The sequence below is a fragment of the Mytilus edulis genome, chromosome 10 (assembly GCF_963676685.1).
Source record: "Mytilus edulis chromosome 10, xbMytEdul2.2, whole genome shotgun sequence".
NCBI lineage: Eukaryota > Metazoa > Mollusca > Bivalvia > Mytilida > Mytilidae > Mytilus > Mytilus edulis.
The window spans coordinates 51,918,484-51,937,855 of record NC_092353.1 but is presented as its reverse complement, the minus strand read 5'-3'; the positions used below and the strand labels follow the sequence as shown (position 1 = coordinate 51,937,855).

The 19,372-nt window shown below is 31.0% G+C and overlaps 1 protein-coding gene across 1 annotated transcript in view; it reads right to left on the bottom strand.

Moving 5' to 3' along the window:
- Positions 1 to 19,372, bottom strand: part of LOC139491453 (epithelial cell-transforming sequence 2 oncogene-like) — a 78,576-nt gene that overhangs the window by 46,688 nt on the left and 12,516 nt on the right. The window contains exons 2-18 of the mRNA XM_071279155.1: positions 19,102 to 19,334; positions 14,887 to 14,922; positions 13,278 to 13,517; positions 12,664 to 12,801; positions 12,118 to 12,223; positions 10,697 to 10,944; positions 10,102 to 10,241; positions 8,260 to 8,416; positions 7,598 to 7,713; positions 6,853 to 7,037; positions 6,283 to 6,372; positions 4,351 to 4,533; positions 3,532 to 3,635; positions 2,958 to 3,041; positions 2,306 to 2,516; positions 1,842 to 2,002; positions 891 to 1,036 (exon numbers count right to left, since the gene is read on the bottom strand). Coding sequence (XP_071135256.1) covers positions 891 to 1,036; positions 1,842 to 2,002; positions 2,306 to 2,516; positions 2,958 to 3,041; positions 3,532 to 3,635; positions 4,351 to 4,533; positions 6,283 to 6,372; positions 6,853 to 7,037; positions 7,598 to 7,713; positions 8,260 to 8,416; positions 10,102 to 10,241; positions 10,697 to 10,944; positions 12,118 to 12,223; positions 12,664 to 12,801; positions 13,278 to 13,517; positions 14,887 to 14,922; positions 19,102 to 19,317 — 2,561 coding nt within the window. The 5' untranslated portion in view covers positions 19,318 to 19,334. The remainder of the gene's footprint in view (positions 1 to 890; positions 1,037 to 1,841; positions 2,003 to 2,305; positions 2,517 to 2,957; positions 3,042 to 3,531; positions 3,636 to 4,350; positions 4,534 to 6,282; positions 6,373 to 6,852; positions 7,038 to 7,597; positions 7,714 to 8,259; positions 8,417 to 10,101; positions 10,242 to 10,696; positions 10,945 to 12,117; positions 12,224 to 12,663; positions 12,802 to 13,277; positions 13,518 to 14,886; positions 14,923 to 19,101; positions 19,335 to 19,372) is intronic.

Below are 19,372 nucleotides of genomic sequence, written 5' to 3'. Positions count from 1 at the left end.
CTTAAGTGTCTATTTCAGATGATTCAATTAGTGTATGTGAAAGATTTTAACTGATTTAGTCATTAAAAACGCTCCGATTCAAGCTTAAATATGAAAAATCTATCAAATATGCCAAAAAATGTCACTTTTCAGACGTTTTTTGTGAAATGAAAGTGGTCGCATCTGTGTTCATCCTCAACCTTTATATATGTTATGCATAATCATCAAATACAACTTACATTTCAATATTAAGAATGAACACAAATGCGGCCACTTTCATTTAAGACGGAAACCGTCTAAAATTTAACAAAAATTCTAAAATTGTGAAGATTTCAGTAATTAAGCGTGACTTAATGATGCTAGTACCTGATATATGTGCATTGTATTGTCAAAAACAGCCCATATTTATGAAGCAGAAGCATTCTACTTTCGAATAAATACCTAAAAGTTCACATTTTAACCATTTTGTAAAACTGCTATATTTTGGGGCCAAAAAGGGGTCTTACCGGACCTACTCCTTTCATATAAATATGTAACATTTCTGAAGCAAACTTTCAGCTCATCAAATTAAAGAGAAATGACTGTAATTGGAAAAAGTCTACCACCTGCAACTACTTTTGTGCACAAAAATGTATTAAAAGCAGAAAAATTTACAGAAGGATAGACATAAAAACATGGCATTATATCAGTTTCAGCATAAGTATATTTTTTATAGCTACAAAAGCCATTATGATTGGTGGACAAAAATCAAATTTAAATTTTAGAGTTATGAAATTTCAGGTGGTCTAGTTCTTAACAAGTCCAGTGGTTGTTTTTGTCATTGGTTTTAGAGAAAGCTGAAACATGCAAGACACAAAGTAAGAAGTCTTGAGGAAAGTGAGATGATAAAAGCAACAATTGCAAAAACCCACCTGTTAGAGTTGAGTGAACTTTTGAGAGGTCTGACATAGATATGTTTAATACCCTTCAATATCCTGTAGTATTCTACTTCACTGGAGGTTATCTCTAAAGCTATAGGTGTTCTCTTTTCTGGGTTTTCACTGTACTTCTCAGATGTCTGAAATATTCAAAATTACGCTAAACTGCATTTATAACTTTTTAAAAAAACAGCATCAGTACAGTTCAGACTTTAGCATCTTTAATTCAAATATAGGCAAACATGAGATTTTTCACCTTTTTCATTGAATTATTAATATATTTTCTAAACTTTAGGTGATTCAAAGCTTAACAGTGTTTGCACTGGTTCATCATTGAAGACAATATGTGCCTTCTTGATGTTCATCTTTATTGATTTTTTGTTGAACTGTCTATACAAAACTATGCTAAGCGAAAAATTGTCCCACAACTGTTTACAATGAATTCATTTAATTTGTGGTACAAATGTACCAATTTTGGTGAAGAAAATGTTTTGTGACTTACTAGTTAACTCAGAAACTCAGTAATTCATTTCTCAAAGCCCCCTAAAAAATCCTTGAAAAATACATGCTATTCACAGTATAAGTTTATCTAGCATTATCAAGCAAGGAGTATCCAAAATAAGATTTCCTATCATCTTGTTTGTTTACATTTTATGATTATCATTGGTCATCTGATTGAGATTTATCTTCTCGCTTGAGCTGGTACAGCGAAAGTGAGAAAAGCAATCAAGTTGAGATGACCAATGATAATCTGTTTATGGCTATTTTACCTACGACTACGTTGTTAATTTCTTTGACAACGGCCACATGCACACTTAGTTTCTGGCGATAATTTTTCATATCACTCTACTGTGATGAGAAAGGAAACTATCAGTCAGTAAAATCAAAGGAAAATTTTGTAAAATAGCAATAATAAACAATTATCATCAATATCTAAAATCTTACAAGTCTTTGATATCTGCCAGGTGCAATTGTCATACTGCCAAATGTCACTCTCAGATTCTCTGTTTGTCTTATCATCTTATTTTTCTTTTCTCTTCTCTGTCTTCTCTGCACATCTTTTTCACTTCTTTCTGTCTGTGCCTTTTCAGATACTGGAGAATCAGCTGAATATAAAAAAAAAAGAATTATGTTTGTTTTATTTCATGCATGAAAATGAAGTAATCTACTTGACAAAAAGTATGCCATATGCAGCCAGAATTAAACAAAATTGTCATATCATAACAAATATTAATCAAGATCTTATCTAGAAGACAGCAACTCATTTTTATTAAATTCTTGTAAACCTTTAAATCTAAAACAAATGTTTTATTTATTTGAATGGATTTACTGTAAAATAAGTGTGTGTGTGTGAACTTTCTTGTAAAAGAAATTCCTTGATATTAACAAAATCTTCAAAAATGTCTTACGTGGTCTCAATGTCTCTCCATCACCAACAGAATCTTTGTATTCTGTACGTGGTTTCATGGTCTCTCCTTCCTCTACAAATGCTGGGTCATCTTCATCATCTTTATGTTCTTTCTCTGCATGACCATTAATTTTCTCCACCTCCTCGTCAGGGGTGGGGCCTCTATCTTCCTCATCCTCCTCTTCTGATTGGTCACAGTCGTCATGTGACACCTAGTGGTAAAAGTTCAATATTCATGAGTTGCTTCTAAAGTTCTATCAATTGAAGTTTTTTTTTAACTTGATTTGGGAAAATTTAATATGGAATGTATGTATACAAATTGGACATGTTCACCTAATAACATGTGCCCTCCTATCAAAATTTCATATACTTCTTGTTATTCAAATAAAACTTTCAACAAGTGTTCTACAGTGATCCCAAGTCCCATAGCTTTCATTTGATACAAAAACTAGCCAAATATTCCCACTATTGACATCGATACAGATATGCATAGGAACTATTTTGTTTAAAATATTTACTACTTTCCAACCAGGCCTGAATTAGTGGTTCTATACCTAAAATTAGCACTAACTATTGAACCATAAAAGAGGTAATAGCCAGGTGAACCATATTAAATGAAGTGCATTCATTAAAATTCATGCAGAATAACTTACCCTGTGTTGTGTTGAAGTGAATGTCAAGTCTTCCACTCCAGCTTTATTAAGCAGAAACTTTCCCAAAAATTCTAGTGGATCCACCTAACAATAAAGAAATAAATTAAATGTAAGTTCAGAAATTTTGCAACTTTCTTAGTACTGCGAAAGTGTTACAGGATAGTATTGCAATAATTAATGAATTTCAATTCTAATTGCACTATTGTATGCAGTATTTCTTGTGTTAAATATCAATATGACCATAAAATGAACAAAAAATAAATTTTCATTTGATAATTTAAATGAATCAAAATAATATGACATTAATTCAAAGAAATCATTAATTGACAGTAAAAATAAAGGAGAAATGAATTTAAATTCAAAGATTTGTATGTAATTATCTGCAGATTTATTCATCCAAATTTTTTTCACCTTGTGTTTTCTATTCTAATTCTTTAAAGATCTAATTTGTTTTTAAATATAATAAGCTATATCTGTATGGCATAACTGGCATTGTTTGAGTAAAGTTACTTGTATTCACATCTTTCTGACACAGAAACTAAGTTTTTACAAAAAACTAAAAAAAAAGGCTTACAGAATCATTTTCTCCTAACTCTAGTAGAGCTTCTGACAATGTCTTAGTAAGATCTTTGTTTCCATGGATTCTGGTCTGCCCCATTACATCAAATACTATCTGACCTGCAAAACACACATTTAAAATGTCAGGTAAGGGTAAAGGTTGGTACCTTTTAAAACCTGCTGCATTTGTTTGTATCTATCCTAAGTCAGTAATCTGATGTACAGTAGTTGTCCTTTGTTGATGTGGTTCATAAATGTTTCTTGTTTTTTATATAGATTAAACTGTTTCCTGTTTGAATGGTTTTATACTAGCTATTTTGGGGGATTTTATAGCTTGCTGTTTGGTGTGAGCTAAGGCTCTATGTTGAAGGCCATACTTTGACTTTAACAAATTGTGACTAGGATGGAGAGTTGTCTCATTGGCACTTATAACACATCTTCTTATACCTTTAAAAAAAAATAACATATGATAAGTATATTTCAAGAGATTTTTATATAGATCTCCAAGTTCCATTTTCTTTGTCCAAGAAGTACATGCATATTGTTGACAACTTATCTTTGAACATATATTTAAAAATATCATCAATATTTTGTGGATCACTATCCTAGACAATCAAATTTTGTTTTGCTTTTGTTTTTCTTGAAGATACAAAAATATCTAGATGCTAGCAACTAAATATAAATATACACTAAAATTATGAACAACATTGAAGTAAATTTAGAAACCAAAATGTACCTTCTACAGTCATGTAAAGTTGAGACCACATACAATATCCCCCTAACCCCCTTTTTTATGTTTATATTGTTCAAAAGCAGTGCATATTTCTACATTTACCAGTAAGCTGTGACACTATGTCCTTGTGTGTCTTATCAAAGAATGGTGTCAGTTGTTCCTTACAAACCCTCAGAGCTTCCTTGGCTTGTCCTGCAGTGTTTGCCCACACATCAAGTTTACTTTGACAGAAATATGCTGTTGTTGGAGAACCATTAGCATATGGTAAAAGCCACTCTGTGTTAACTAAAGAAACAGAAATGAATGGATAAGTTTAAGACAAAATGTTATTCTTTTATCCAAGCAACCTTACTCATTCAATCAAACAAACTGCAATAATTCATCTGTTGAAAAAACATTACAGAAAACTTAGTAGTCCTACAATCTTCAATAATTCATTTGATGAAAAAAACTTTGCAAGTTTTGATAAAATTTGGAAATTAACCTCTTTATAAAATTTATTAGTTATTAAAAGCTTTTAACTATCTTTCAGTAAATATGAGTACTCAAAGATCAGTACTTTTGAATTAATATTAGTTGTTTTTTTGTGCTTTGTGTCAATCTGATGAGTTGTGCAATGTTCTACTGATTTTTACAGTTTGTTATAATTTTGTGCTATTTCAACTCGGTCACAAGTTAGAGTGAGGGTCGAGTGCACACAAACATGATTCATCCTTTGAAGTCAGGAGCCTGTAAGTCAGTGGTTGTACTTAGTTACTGTCTGTCATATTTGTTTATAGTTTATTGTTTTGTTATAAATCAGCTCATTGTTTTTTTAGTTTGGATTGTTTCACATTTTGTCATGTCCACTGGTCAGGCTTCTTATATCTTATGGTTTGATATGCTCATTGTTGAAGGACATATAATAGTCCAATAGATTTTTGGTTACATAAAATGTTAGCTAACTAGATATCATTGAGATGGGAGCCATCTCTGTGGGCCCCGCTGTGAATAATGTGCATTAAAAAATTGTATCTTTACCATAGGACATGGGTTTGTCAACTGAAACCAAAGTTTTTGACCTTGACCTGTGACCTAGGAAGTTGTACATAAATTATGACACACCCTTTGGTGTTAGTTTATAAACATGTCAAGTATAAACTTTGAAATGAAAACGGTTCTCAAGATATAGAGCGGACACGATCTTTACCATAGGACATGGGGTTGTCAACTGAAACCAAAGTTTTTGACCTTGACCTTTGACCTAGGAAGTTGCACATAAATTATGACACACCCTTTGGTGTTGGTTTATATACATGTCAAGTATAAACTTTGAAATGATAACGGTTCTCAAGATATAGAGCGGAGACGATCTTTAACATAGGACATGGGTTTGTCAACTGAAACCAAAGTTTTTGACCTTGACCTTTGACCTAGGAAGTTGTACATAAATTATGACATACCCTCTGATATGGGTTTATATACATTTCAGGTATAAACTTTAAAATGATAACGGTTCTCAAGATATAGAGCGGACACAATCTTTACCATAGGACATGGGGTTGTCAACTGAAACCAAAGTTTTTGACCTTGAACTTTGCCCTAGGAAGTTGTTCATAAATTATGACACACCCTCTGGTGTTGGTTCATATACATGTCAAGTATAAACTTTGAAATCATAACAGTTCCCAAGATATAGAGCGGACACGATCTTCACCACAGGACACAGGGTTGTCAACTGAAACCAAAGTTTTTTTTACCTTGACCTTTGACCTAGGAAGTTGTACATACATCATGACACGCCCTCTGGTGGTGGTTAATAAACATGTAAAGTATAAAGTATGAAATCATAATGGTTCTCTAGATATGGAGCGGACACAAAGTTAAAGTGTTACGGACGGACGGACGGACGGACAGACTGATCACTATAGGGCGACCCACCTAAAGGCGGGGCCCTAATAAAACTTTTAAGATTTTTAAATCAAACTAATTGTGGCAAAAAAAATCATTGATGGCATTAAAACTGGATTTCTTACTATTTTATAAAGTACTTACTATGATTATACTGTCCAATAATACCAGTAGGACTGGAGAAAAATACACCGGTCAATCTGGTCAGCTGAATCAGCAGGTCTAATCCAGGTTCTAAAAATAATAAATCATACAGTGTAACAAACAACTTTCTATTTTTACCATTACATTCTGGTCTAATTCTGCATAAACAATGTTCAGCTATACAGACGATTGCATTGAGTGTGTAGCTAAAGGTAATATCTTTGGTTAGCTTGCTTGTTAGTTGAACCGTGAAGTCATTATTAGATTAGGTATACTACCCTCCTTTTGAGGTAGCCTAGTCCTACAGACAGATAGATTGGTTATATGTAGGAATAGTCTACTCTTATAGGAGGGTAGTTTAACCTAATAATGATTTCATGGTTCAGCTAACAAGCAAGCTAACCAAAGATATTACCTTTTCCACACACTCAAAGAAATTGTCTGTAACAATGATTCCATTACATACCTATATACACAATCATTATTTTGACCTTCTTTTTTATTCTATGAATAAATCATATGCATGCATTATCTCATATCATAACAGAGTAATGATATTTTTTTTCTCACCAGAAGCAGCCATTGGGCTGAATATATGGAACTGTCCTCCATCACTCTCATCAACAATGTGACTGGCTACATCTTCAAAGAATTCTCTTACAATGGCAAGGTCAAAGGTCTCTGCATTCACACTACAATTCTCCACTAGTTTTATATCTCCTGGCTGTTCATAATGAGTAAATATTCCTATACTCCTACAATCAAAAGTTTTTGTTAGTCTTGTAAGATTACCCATCAACTATTGCAGTTGAGGCATCAAAATAAGTAGGACATTATTTCTGTACAAACAGCAGTATTTTATAAATTATTTTGGCATTGACAAAACATCATGCAACTGTTTAACATAGGGCTAGCAAGTCTTAAATAATTAGAAATCTCTTATGACTGTAAAAACAGGTAGCTCTTGTTTAAATAATTATTAGAAATAATTTGAACTATAAACTTTACATTCTTTTTTCAAAGACATGTGTGTTTTTATGAATATATGAGTAAAAAAAAATATGTGGTAAATCTTTTAAAAGATGCTAAAAAAAACATGGTGCTTAAATCTTCTTCATTTTGACTCTGTTAAAATAGTTGTCCTATTTACAATCATACCATATCTACTTTTTTCATACAAAAAATATCATGAACATTATAAAAAATTATGAAACGAAGGATTCTTATTAAAAATTATTTTTACATAGCAATACAAATCAGAAACAATGAATTATATAAATGTAGAGCTTATCTAAATTGCTCCACCAAAACTTACTTAGCTCTTCTTCCATCTAATTCTTTCTGTAATTTGAACATCAAAGTTTGTGCTGTAGTTCCCTCATATTCATAAACTATAGGTATTACTCCAAACAGGACAGCATCCACTATTAACTGTAAACAATTATTGATAAATCTATTTTACTTCTGGAATTCTTTGTTTCAGACGTACATTATAGAAATGTGCATCTGCCATCTGGTGCATTAAAATTGCTATTGTTTAATTTTATTTCATCATACTGCTCTTATTCAATCATATTAATTGTCATTGTTAATTTATTCTTTAAGATTATTATAAGATTATTCAACAAGGATTTATTTGAACACTTGCTAAATTTTGTGAACTTATTTTTCATTGAGTCAAACATGGAAATTATTACAGATGTATTTAAATTGATGGTTCATTGTATTATTCCTATCACTACCCCCATTAAAACTGTTCACTATGATATTCACATCAACAAATGAAAATTGTCAGAAAAACAGAAATGCAAAATGTTTGTTTGGTTGGTTACACACTAAACTGAAAGCTGTAGCCTTTTAACAATTATCAAGCTATAATGTCACTATGTCGGTCCAACTTACAATTTTAAAGTGTTGTTGTTGTAACTGTTTTAACAATTTTTTAAAGTTATAAAAGATAGGTATGTGTATACTTACATCAGCAGCAGGAACTCTGGATGATATAAACACCACCCTAGGGGCGTCAGTGACAGCTAAATCCCCAGCCACACCCATTGTATGTTGTGTGACCATCAGACCTTTGTATAATGTCATGGCATTCATTGTATCCAAAACTCCACCTGTTCTGTCTTGTCTTAAAAAAAGATAACAAATTATTAGCGATAGAAATATATTTACTGTATGTTGCATCTCCATTACAATTTAACCGAATCGACACAGTGTCTTAATTAATTAAACAAAATAACTACAAGCACATAAAAACATTTAAAGCAAAGGCATAGTGCTTTCATTGATGTTCCATCTTTAAGTCACACATGAGGCCTTCAACAAGGAGTAAACAAGAGTGCACACACTGAAATGTCTTGCTTTCTATACTAATCATTGATATTATGTTGATAGTCCTAAGTATAAAGCTATAAGCTTTATTACAACTGTCACATAAACTTAACATTAACCAAGATAACTAAACAAAGACCAATGAACCTTGAAAATGAGGTCAAGGTCAGATGAACCAAGCCAGGCAGACATGTACAGCTAACAATGCTTCTATACAACATATATAGTTGACCCATTACTTATAGTTTAAGAAAAATAGACCAAAACACAAAAACTTAACACTGTGCAATGAACCGTGAAAATGAGGTCACGGTCAAATAAAACCTGCGCAACTGACATAAAGATCATAAAATATTTCCATACACCAAATATAGTTGACCTATGGCATACAGTATTAGATAAAAAGACCGAAACTCAAAAACTTAACTTTAACCACTGAACCATGAAAATGAGGTCAAGGTCACATGACATCTGCCCGCTAGACATGTACACCTTACAATCATTCCATACAACAAATATAGTAGACCTATTGCATATAGTATGAGAAAAATAGACCAAAACACAAAAATTTAACTATAACCACTGAACCATGAAAATGAGGTCAAGGTCAGATGACACCTGCCAGTTGGACATGTACACCTTACAGTACTTCCATACACCGAATATACTAGCCCTATTGCTTATAGTATCTGAGATATGGACTTGACCACCAAAACTTAACCTTGTTCACTGATCCATGAAATGAGGTCGAGGTCAAGTGAAAACTGTCTGACAGACATGAGGACCTTGCAAGGTACGCACATATTAAATATAATATATATGTGACTGACGGAAACTTCATAACATGAAGCATCTATATACAAAGTATGAAGCATCCAGGTCTTCCACCTTCTAAAATATAAAGCTTTTAAGAAGTGAGCTAACACCGCCGCCGCCGCCGGATCACTATCCCTATGTCGAGCTTTCTGCAACAAAAGTTGCAGGCTCGACAAAAACCTAATTGCAAGTTGAAGATACTTCCTAGCACCAATTTGAGTTGATTTTTTTTCCCTTTTCTATAATTAATTTTTATAATATTATCATTTACTATATTGTACATTTTTTTTCCCTTCTGAAATAATTTTTTAACATTTTTAACTTTAAGTCTAAGCAAAAGACAATTACCTTATAGTTTGGCTAGAAAAGAGTCAGCTCTTAAAAAATTTAAATTTGAAACCCAATTAAAAAAAATAAGATGCTTTGCTTCTAATCCAATTTTTATATAATTATTTTAATATATGTAAACTTGGAAGAGGACACTTGTCAAAATCAACTTTCAGAAAGGGATGCGTGTGCAATGAAGGTCAGTTTTGGAGCATTTTTAGTTTTTATTTCATTTGAAGATTGTTATGACTTTGTTCCAAGAAAATTTCAATCGGTTCAACTAGCCAACTTAGTATTGTTAAAATGTGTGTATATATTTTTGATCATAATGACACTTACTTGGTATAAACTTTATCTGGTGGCTTCCAGCCTGTAAACACCAATTCTTTCTTTCGTTTCTCTTGCATGTTCTCCAAGTCCATAACTTCTGATAATCCTCGTCTCTGTGATGTATGTTTCAGATCAAGTTCATCACCAGCCTGGAATCATATTTATCAAGAAAATCACAATCATTAAAATCATCATCAACTACTTTTTGACCCGAAAAAAAGCTCTGTCAACATTTTGCATATGTTTTATATTTAAAGTAAGATATTGAATTTGAAAATCATATTGTATTTTTTTTTATTATAATACAGGCAATCAAAGTTTTATTTAGCTGTGCTTAGATGTCATTTTTTTTTATTAACAAATCACTTGAGAACATCGAAAACAAATAGTACCAATTTTGCCTAGCCGATAAAGGTCCTTTCTAGAAGATACATGTGGGTAACACTTTTTGAGAAGCTAACAGTTTAAATAAGGAATTATATTTTAAATAAATTGATCTATGAAAAAGTGTAGTGCCAATCTTTCTAAGAGTATTCACAGTGTCAAAGTGTCAGAATCTTAATATTGTCACACCTCCAATTCCATTTTATTTAAACAGACTTACCGTCAAAGCCCTGTGTCCTTCTCTTCTGGTCACGGACTGCAAGCCTGGTTCAAAGTTAAGAGATTGAGTAACAGCATCTTCATGACGTTTCCTTGGGATCCCCCATTTATTGTGTAGCACCAATGCAGATTTAGGCAGTTTTGGATCATTTGCATTAACTCCATTAAGAAATGCATAGAATGATTTTTCAAGGTCATGTGGTTTCATTGAGGTTCCTTGCCATGGAGGTCGCACATCCATGTTTCGTCCTGAAAAATATTTCTGAAGGTTAATAATGTCATCATAAAATAAACAATTATTAAAGCTTTGAAATATTTCAAGCTTTCATTGAATCAACAACAAAATAACTTTGTAAATAATAAAAAACAAAATCCTCAAAATTATAACTCAATTAATGCTTTCAATAGTTTTATAATCAGAAACCAATGGAATAAAACAACCTCAAAGTTGCTAAAAACTGAAATATTTTTTTTGAATCATTCATTCAAAAATTATGATGCTACATTTACCCATTTTTTTAAATGTGGTTCAGTTCACCTGTCTGTTTCACTGTGAACTTTTAAATCAAGTGTCATGTACTTTTATAACAATTCCATGTGACAACTGTCAATCATTTTATAAATAGTAACAAAAAACTAGATGTTGTCCATTTCTGCATGCTTTTCATGAAGTGTCAACAGAATTAAAGTACATCTGACCTGATAGAAGTGCAAATGAAATATACATTTCTTGCATGATTTCCATGTGATTAATTCATCATAAGTTAATTAGAATTTCAGGTGACCTAAATTTCTGATAAAATTGAAATTAACACCCTTTCATTGTTTCTACAAATGTGCAATTATAATACTGAGTTGAAATAAAGAAGAATGAATTTTAATTGTCAATTATCTAAAGAAATTTCTTAAGGACAATTCATAACAGGCATTTTAATAGAAATCTAAATTAATTTATTTCACTTCTAATAAGATTTCTAAGGTTAATTGTCTCCATAATGAAAAGTTAAATTTGGCTCTTTTGACATAATAAAGGGATTTTTTCATTATTACAAAAATGTAAAGTGAAACCCACAAAAACCAACAAAGCATAAAGCAGAAACATGTGAAAACTCTTAAACTAAGCATACAAGTGTCTCGTAAGTCTTTATAGGCTGGTGGGTATTGATCCTTTTTTATGATGTTGTTATGTATTTTAATGTAGGTCAATATGTGACACTTTAATAAACTATTATTTATCTTTATCTTATCTTATCATACAATCAAATAATTATGGGTGATTGTATTTTCCTGAGATTTTTGTAAAAGTATCTTAGGTTCTAAAAGAGTGCAATGGATTTATTTCTCAAACAGAATTAAACAGTTTAAGAACTAAATAAATAGAGAAAATTTGTGTGCGTTTGATACACTTTGAATAATACATACGACTAGAATTTGGAGATAGTCTTCCTGATTTGCTTCTTTTAACCTTTGTATACTGTTTGTCAAAGTTCATCTCTACTGTTCTAAATCCATATCTTGCATCAATGTCCTTCAAATATAAATTGATAAGTATACAATATATTAAAATGCAAAAACACCAAACATGTAGTCTGTAGATAAGTGAGATTTTCTGTTAATGGTTGCAAACAAACACAAAATAATTAAAAAAAAATATATCAACAGTACTTAAAATATTTTCCTCAAAAAGACATTTTAAATTAATACAGTAATAATGGTTATAGCAAAATGTGGAACTATTATCTAAAAAAAAAATCGCTAAATCATTGGATGAATGTTTATCATTTATATATATATATCAGGTATTCCTCCATTCATTATGGTTGTTTAAAATGGTAAGCAAATTCCACAAGATTTGTTAAATTGCATACAATCAGGTTATGTATTTTGTTTATTTGAGAATTAGGTGCTAAAAAGTTGCAATACATTAAAATAGAATAAATTTCACAAAAAAATATAATGTTAGCTTACTTTGTCAGAACCTGTAGAATAATCAAATGTCTTTACACAGCCACCAAAATGTCTTTTCCAGGCTCCAAATTCCCAATCTGGTGGCTTGTATCGGAGAAACCATCCAAGCTTCATACATTTTGGCTGCCATATTACATCCTGTGAAATATTGTGTAGATTAAATGACATTATAAATTTAAAATTTGGCTAGTGGGAGATGACAAAAACTTTTTAAATTCATTTATAAATTTAAAAAGAAATTTTCTAATGAATTCTTTTGCCAGTGATTTAGGCAACTAATTTGTTTTTACAGTATTTATTAGTTTTTGTTAGAATACAAAAGATGCAACATTTTTTCTAGAAATATTATAACATTAAATTAAGGGCCCTTTTTAAGAAAACACATAATCTCAAATTTTAAAAGTAATATTATTAGGACATGCACGCTGAAGTGAGAACTTTCTTCTTACTTTTATTTAATCTAATCTGTTAAATGAGATCTGATTTGCCATCTCCAGGAATGCTCAAAGTAAAACGTTTTGAAAACCAAAGCTGTATAAATACATGTTAAACTTTTCAACCAAAAAGAGTCTTAAACAAGTAATTTCTAAAGCTTGCATATCTATTTTCTGTACCTGTTCACTAAGGAATTTCCAGTGCCAACAAGCCTGTGCTGCTCTACACAAACTTTTAGGCTCTAGGAAAGAAAATATATACATAGACAGAAATGCTGGAAGTACAGTAGTGAAGTCTAGATGTTGGAGGGGGACTTTCTCCTGGAACCAGTCCTGTATAAATCTGTATTGTGACCTTCTACACTGCTGAAACACCATGTCAAAAAATCTTTTCCTCTGGGTGTCTGTCCATAGGTCAAACTGAAAAAGAAGTATATAACATATAAGTGTAAAAATTAAAACAAATAGCACAACTCAAGTCAAGAGACCAATTCTTTTCCAAAAACACAATCTCATGCTGTGAAAACAAAGTATGATTTTTTCATAAAATATCTTTTGAAAATAAATAAATCATAGATTTTTGATTGATTGAATTGGTGTCTGCTGTTATTCTGGTGGCAATCATTTCATGTATATTGAAGATGAGTGATTCTAAATAACTAAGCTTAGGTAATTACATAAATTAAGTAAGAACTGTTTTGAACACAAAAACTTTACATTTTCCATTTTATATTGCGACCCAAATGAAACTTTTCCACAGATTCATTTAAGAATTGAATGCTTCTTTTTGTAAATTTATTAGGGTGTAAAAGCGTTGACCGAAGTACATTTTGTATGAAGCGCGGAAGCGCTTCATTCTAAAAATGTACGCATGGTCAACGCTTTTACAACCCTATAAAGTTACAAAAAGAAGCATTCGATACTTATAATTACATTTTTTTAGCTATGATCATGAAAACACGAATTTTATATATTTTATTATTTAATTCACCTGTGCACTTTATTGTTGGAGCACATGTTATCATGAGTGAAAAGTTGTATTGAGCAATGCAACTGCTTACGGAATAACACGTGATGTGCAGTTAGCCAATCAGAATAAAATATTAAAATGAAACATACATCTAATGTAATTATTTTCTATTGGTCAATCTATTTTAACTATAAATGCAAGTTCTTTTGTCCCATTGAATAAATACAATAACTATTGTATACTTTATTCACTGGACCTTTTAATTTCTTCTAACAGAAATCTATTACTCATTGATTTTAAAACTTACATGAGTAAAAAAATATCTTTAAATATACAAAAATACATGTTATTTACTTTAAAACTGCATGTGATGTTGTGTTTATTCAATTTTAATAATATACATTCAATCTGTTCATTATGAACACTGATATAATCATAAAAGTTGATTTCTGACAAAAGTTTTAGCATTGTTCATATTAAAAAAAAACCTTTTTTTTTCCGTTATACACCAAACAAGCGTGGAAAGGCATATTAAAACTATATTTTCTATATGTCACAACAAACATCATGGGTATTTCATGTATTTTCACTATCAAAAATTGTATATAACAGGAATTGGGTTGAAAGTGGCCGACTGCTTAAATTTGCAGTTTTTTAACTTGTTTCACTCAATTGAAGGAACCGCACCGCTCCTTAATTTAATGGCATCAAATTAAATTATTATTCTTTTCACATACATGTCACTGGTTATACTTCAAATGAAATCTTATCTATTTAGTTTATAATAACATATCATAGTTATTTTGTTGTACTACTTACCCAATGAGAAACAAGATCTCTCCTTTCATTGAAGATCTGAAATTAAAATGAAATATTTCAATTTTTGCACAATGGACAAAAATTTGAAATTGATTGTCATGTATATTGCAATTAAAGAAAGTAATGATATAAACATTTAAAATGTGAGCTTTTTTGCAAAACCTATCACAACATAATTTCACAAAAAAACACTTAAGCCAAAATTCATGAACTATTATACAATTTCTAATAGTAATTGCAAAAAAAAGCTGTTTTCAATTTTGAACTGATAGTTTCAGACAACAGTTTCAAGAGGGGTGGGGGGGGGGGGGGGGGGGGGGGGGGGGGGCAAGGGGTTTAACTGTTATGCTGTTATGGGGCAATTTAATTCTTTGTTATCTGTTATTTTGAAAATATATTTGCTGTTAGCTGTTATTGTCTTATTCTTTGTTAGCTGTTATTGGGCTTTTAGTTTTTTTGTTATCTGTTGTTGTGATAATGTATTTGCTGTTAACTGTTATTGAAAATTGGAATGTCAGCATTTTTTTTGACAGTCAATATTCGGTATAAATTGAAGATCATTGGACATTGGGGTTACCACTACTAATATGTTTGTCCCGTATTCAGAGAAGGATTCCATTAACATGTACCCATCACAGAAGTGAGATCCAGGACAATTCAAGTATATCTTATGATTATCCTTTGTAATAAATTCCATTTTTTTATGAATGTGTATTTAGAATTATCTTGATTTTTTGTATGAGAATAATGTTCCTTGTTTCCCCTACGAACATATTAAATTAAAACAATTCTTAATATGACAAAAAGGAAAACATATGGCCAGAAATATCTGACAAGGATCTCAATTAAGGACTAGGACCTAACAACAACTTAACCTTTTATTATACGACCGCAAAATTTGAAAAAAATTTTGTCGTATATTGCTATCACGTTGGCGTCGTCGTCTGCGTCGTCGTCCGAATACTTTTAGTTTTCGCACTCTAACTTTAGTAAAAGTGAATGGAAATCTATGAAATTTTAACACAAGGTTTATGACCACAAAAGGAAGGTTGGTATAGATTTTGGGAGTTTTGGTCCCAACATTTTAGGAATTAGGGGCCAAAAAGGGTCCAAATAAGCATTTTCTTGGTTTTCGCACTATAACTTTAGTTTAAGTTAATAGAAATCTATGAAATTTTGACACAAGGTTTATGACCACAAAAGAACGGTTGGGATTGATTTTGGGAGTTTTGGTTTCAACAGTTTAGGACTTAGGGGCCCAAATAAGCATTATTCTTGGTTTTCGCACAATAACTTTAGTTTAAGTAAATGGAAATCTATGAAATTTTAACACAAGGTTTATGACCATAAAAGGAAGGTTGGTATTGATTTTGGGAGTTTTGGTCCCAACAGAATAAGGGGCCCAAAGGGTCCAAAATTAAACTTTGTTTGATTTCATCAAAATTGAATAATTGGGGTTCTTTGATATGCCGAATCTAACTGTCATGACTGTGTATGTAGATTCTTAACTTTTGGTCCCGTTTTCAAATTGGTCTACATTAAGGTCCAAAGGGTCCAAAATTAAACTTAGTTTGATTTTGACAAAAAATGAATCAGTTAGGTTCTTTGATATTCTGAATCTAAAAATGTACTTAGATTCTTGATTATTGGCCCAGTTTTCAAGTTGGTCCAAATCGGGGTCCAAAATTAAACTTTGTTTGATTTCATCAAAAATTGAATAAATGGGGTTCTTTGATATACCAAATCTAACTGTGTATGTAGATTCTTCATTTTTGGTCCTGTTTTCAAATTGGTCTACACTAAAGTCCAGAGGGTCCAAAATTAAACTTAGTCTGATTTTAACAAAAATTGAAATCTTGGGGTTCTTTGATATGCTGAATCCAAAAATGTACTTAGATTTTTTATTATGGGCCCAGTTTTCAAGTTGGTCCAAATCAGGATCTAAAATTATTATATTAAGTATTGTGCAATAGCAAGTCTTTTCAATTGCACAGTATTGCGCAATGGCAAGAAATATCTAATTGCACAATATTGTGAAATAGCAATTTTTTTTTAATTAGAGTTATCTTTCTTTGTCCAGAATAGTAAGCAAGAAATATCTAATTGCAAAATATTGTGCAATAGCAAGATTTTTTTTTAATTGGAGTTATCTTTCTTTGTCCAGAATCAACTTAAATCTTTGTTATATACAATATACAATGTATATTCACTTTTTACTACCAACTGATAAATTAAAATAATCTTTACCATTCAGTGATAACAAGCAGTTTTTTTACATCTTAATATTTTATGATGTATTTAAATGAGTAGTTATTGTTTCAAACTCCATTAGAAATTTTAATTGAGATTAGTTTTGGAATAAGGGAAAGGGGGATGTGATTAAAAAAATTGGGTTCAATTTTTCTCATTTGAAATTTCATAAATAAAAAAGAAAATTTCTTCAAACATTTTTTTGAGAGGATTAATATTCAACAGCATAGTGAATTGCTCTAAGAGAAAACAAAAATTTTAAGTTCATTAGAACACATTCATTCTGTGTCAGAAACCTATGATGTGTCAACTATTTAATCACAATCCAAATTTAGAGCTGAATCCAGCTTGAATGTTGTGTCCATACTTGCCCCAACCGTTCAGGGTTCAACCTCTGCGGTCGTATAAAGCTACGCCCTGCGGAGCATCTGGTATAATATGGTAAAGACTCAGCTCTGTGATTCTTTTCAAAGCAGAACCAAATGCATTCATTGTACAATGAAAGTTCAAACCATGTACTTGGGTCCGAAGCTGCACATAAATATAACTCATTACAAACAAAGATTTATTTCGTTTCAAGCCATTGTTTACCTACTAAACTATGTATTCTATTTACTAGTACACTTGGTACAATCAAAAACCTGATAAAAAATTGTTCAAATAAGGCCTTTGAAAACAGTGGAATAAATTGCTTTTGGAGTGTCAAAATTCGTTCGAAGTACTTGATAAATTGCATGCTTATAATTGGTGCTTTTTATTTTTCTACCCTTAATACCACTTTGCCTCATAGTCTTATTAAGAAAAATTCACACACCTCATTAGATGGTCATTTAGAAAAAGTCAGAATATTTAAACTCTTTTAGGTCATTTTTTTTTATTAGCAACAAAGGGAGCTTCAGTCAATATATATAAACAATACACCAACGTTTCATGAAAACTGCTGAAAACATTTTTGAGTTATTTTTGAAAACTAGAAAATACCATCTTTTTCTAATGAATAAAATCCCTTATTAACTCAATAACATAAAATCTAAAATTAATAAAAATCGAAAGGGAGTTTACAACAATAGATATAAACATTTCAGCAAAGTTTCATGAGAACTGTTGAAAACATTTTTTGTGTTAATGTCTGAAAACTGGAAAATCCCCCTTTTTAATTAATAAAACCCGTTAACTCGGGAACGTAAAATCTAAAATTTATAAAAATTGAAAGTGACCTCATGTTAATAGATATAAACAAATCACCAAAATTCCTTGCTTTGTGAAAGCATTCTTGAGATATTATCAGAAAACTGAGAAAGAAAAAAAAACACCAATTTTATTGAATAAAAATCCATTACCCAGAAACTTAAAATCTAAAATTTATATAAAAAAAAAAAAGCTGAGCTCACGTCAATCATGACAATAGTGATAAGCAATTTCCCAAAGTATAATGCAAATTGGTTAAAGAGTTTTTGAGTTAATGTCCGACATGTTGACAACTGTATACCATAATTACGTTCCGTTAACGAGCGTATAAAAAATATTATAATATATTGAGTAGTAATTTAAACACATTCTAGATACATAAATTAATATTAAAAACATAGTCCTAAAAAATGGAATGCATTACAAAGGATTATATCCGTAATAGGAAATACTGATTTGTCAAAGACCATATTATTTTAATATTTCATTTACTGTTATCTGTTTTTGTCCATTTTAATTCCTTGTTATCTGTTATGAGCCAAATCAATTTGCTGTTTTGCTGTTATTGGGACCCCCCTTGCCCCCCTCTTTCAAGTAACAATTGATAGTTCAGCTAGTTAGGCCATAGCCATAGCAATGTTTATAACTTGTAGTAATCACATGATGTATAAATATGTATTTGTTGTGTGTATAATGTAGGTCATTGTGACCCAATTTAAGGATCGCCCTACACACTTTTCAAATAAAACACATATAGTCTGTAATTTTGTATTTTACCTGATGATTTGAGGGTTTATGAACTACAGGAGTCCATGTACTATTGTATGTCCTCATTTTTAATGTATCATATTTCTCGTTTTCCTTCACCAGCTCTCTCTTCCTGTTGGTATTTAGACCTATCACTTTATTATCATTCCGTGTTAGGGCTCTGGTAGATGTTTTCATCTTCAAGGTTCTTCTTTCTTCATCTTGTTGTCTGTCTAGTTCATCCATTGTTATCTTTGTTGTTCCTACACACAAAAAATAAAATAAATGAAAAAAGAAGTCC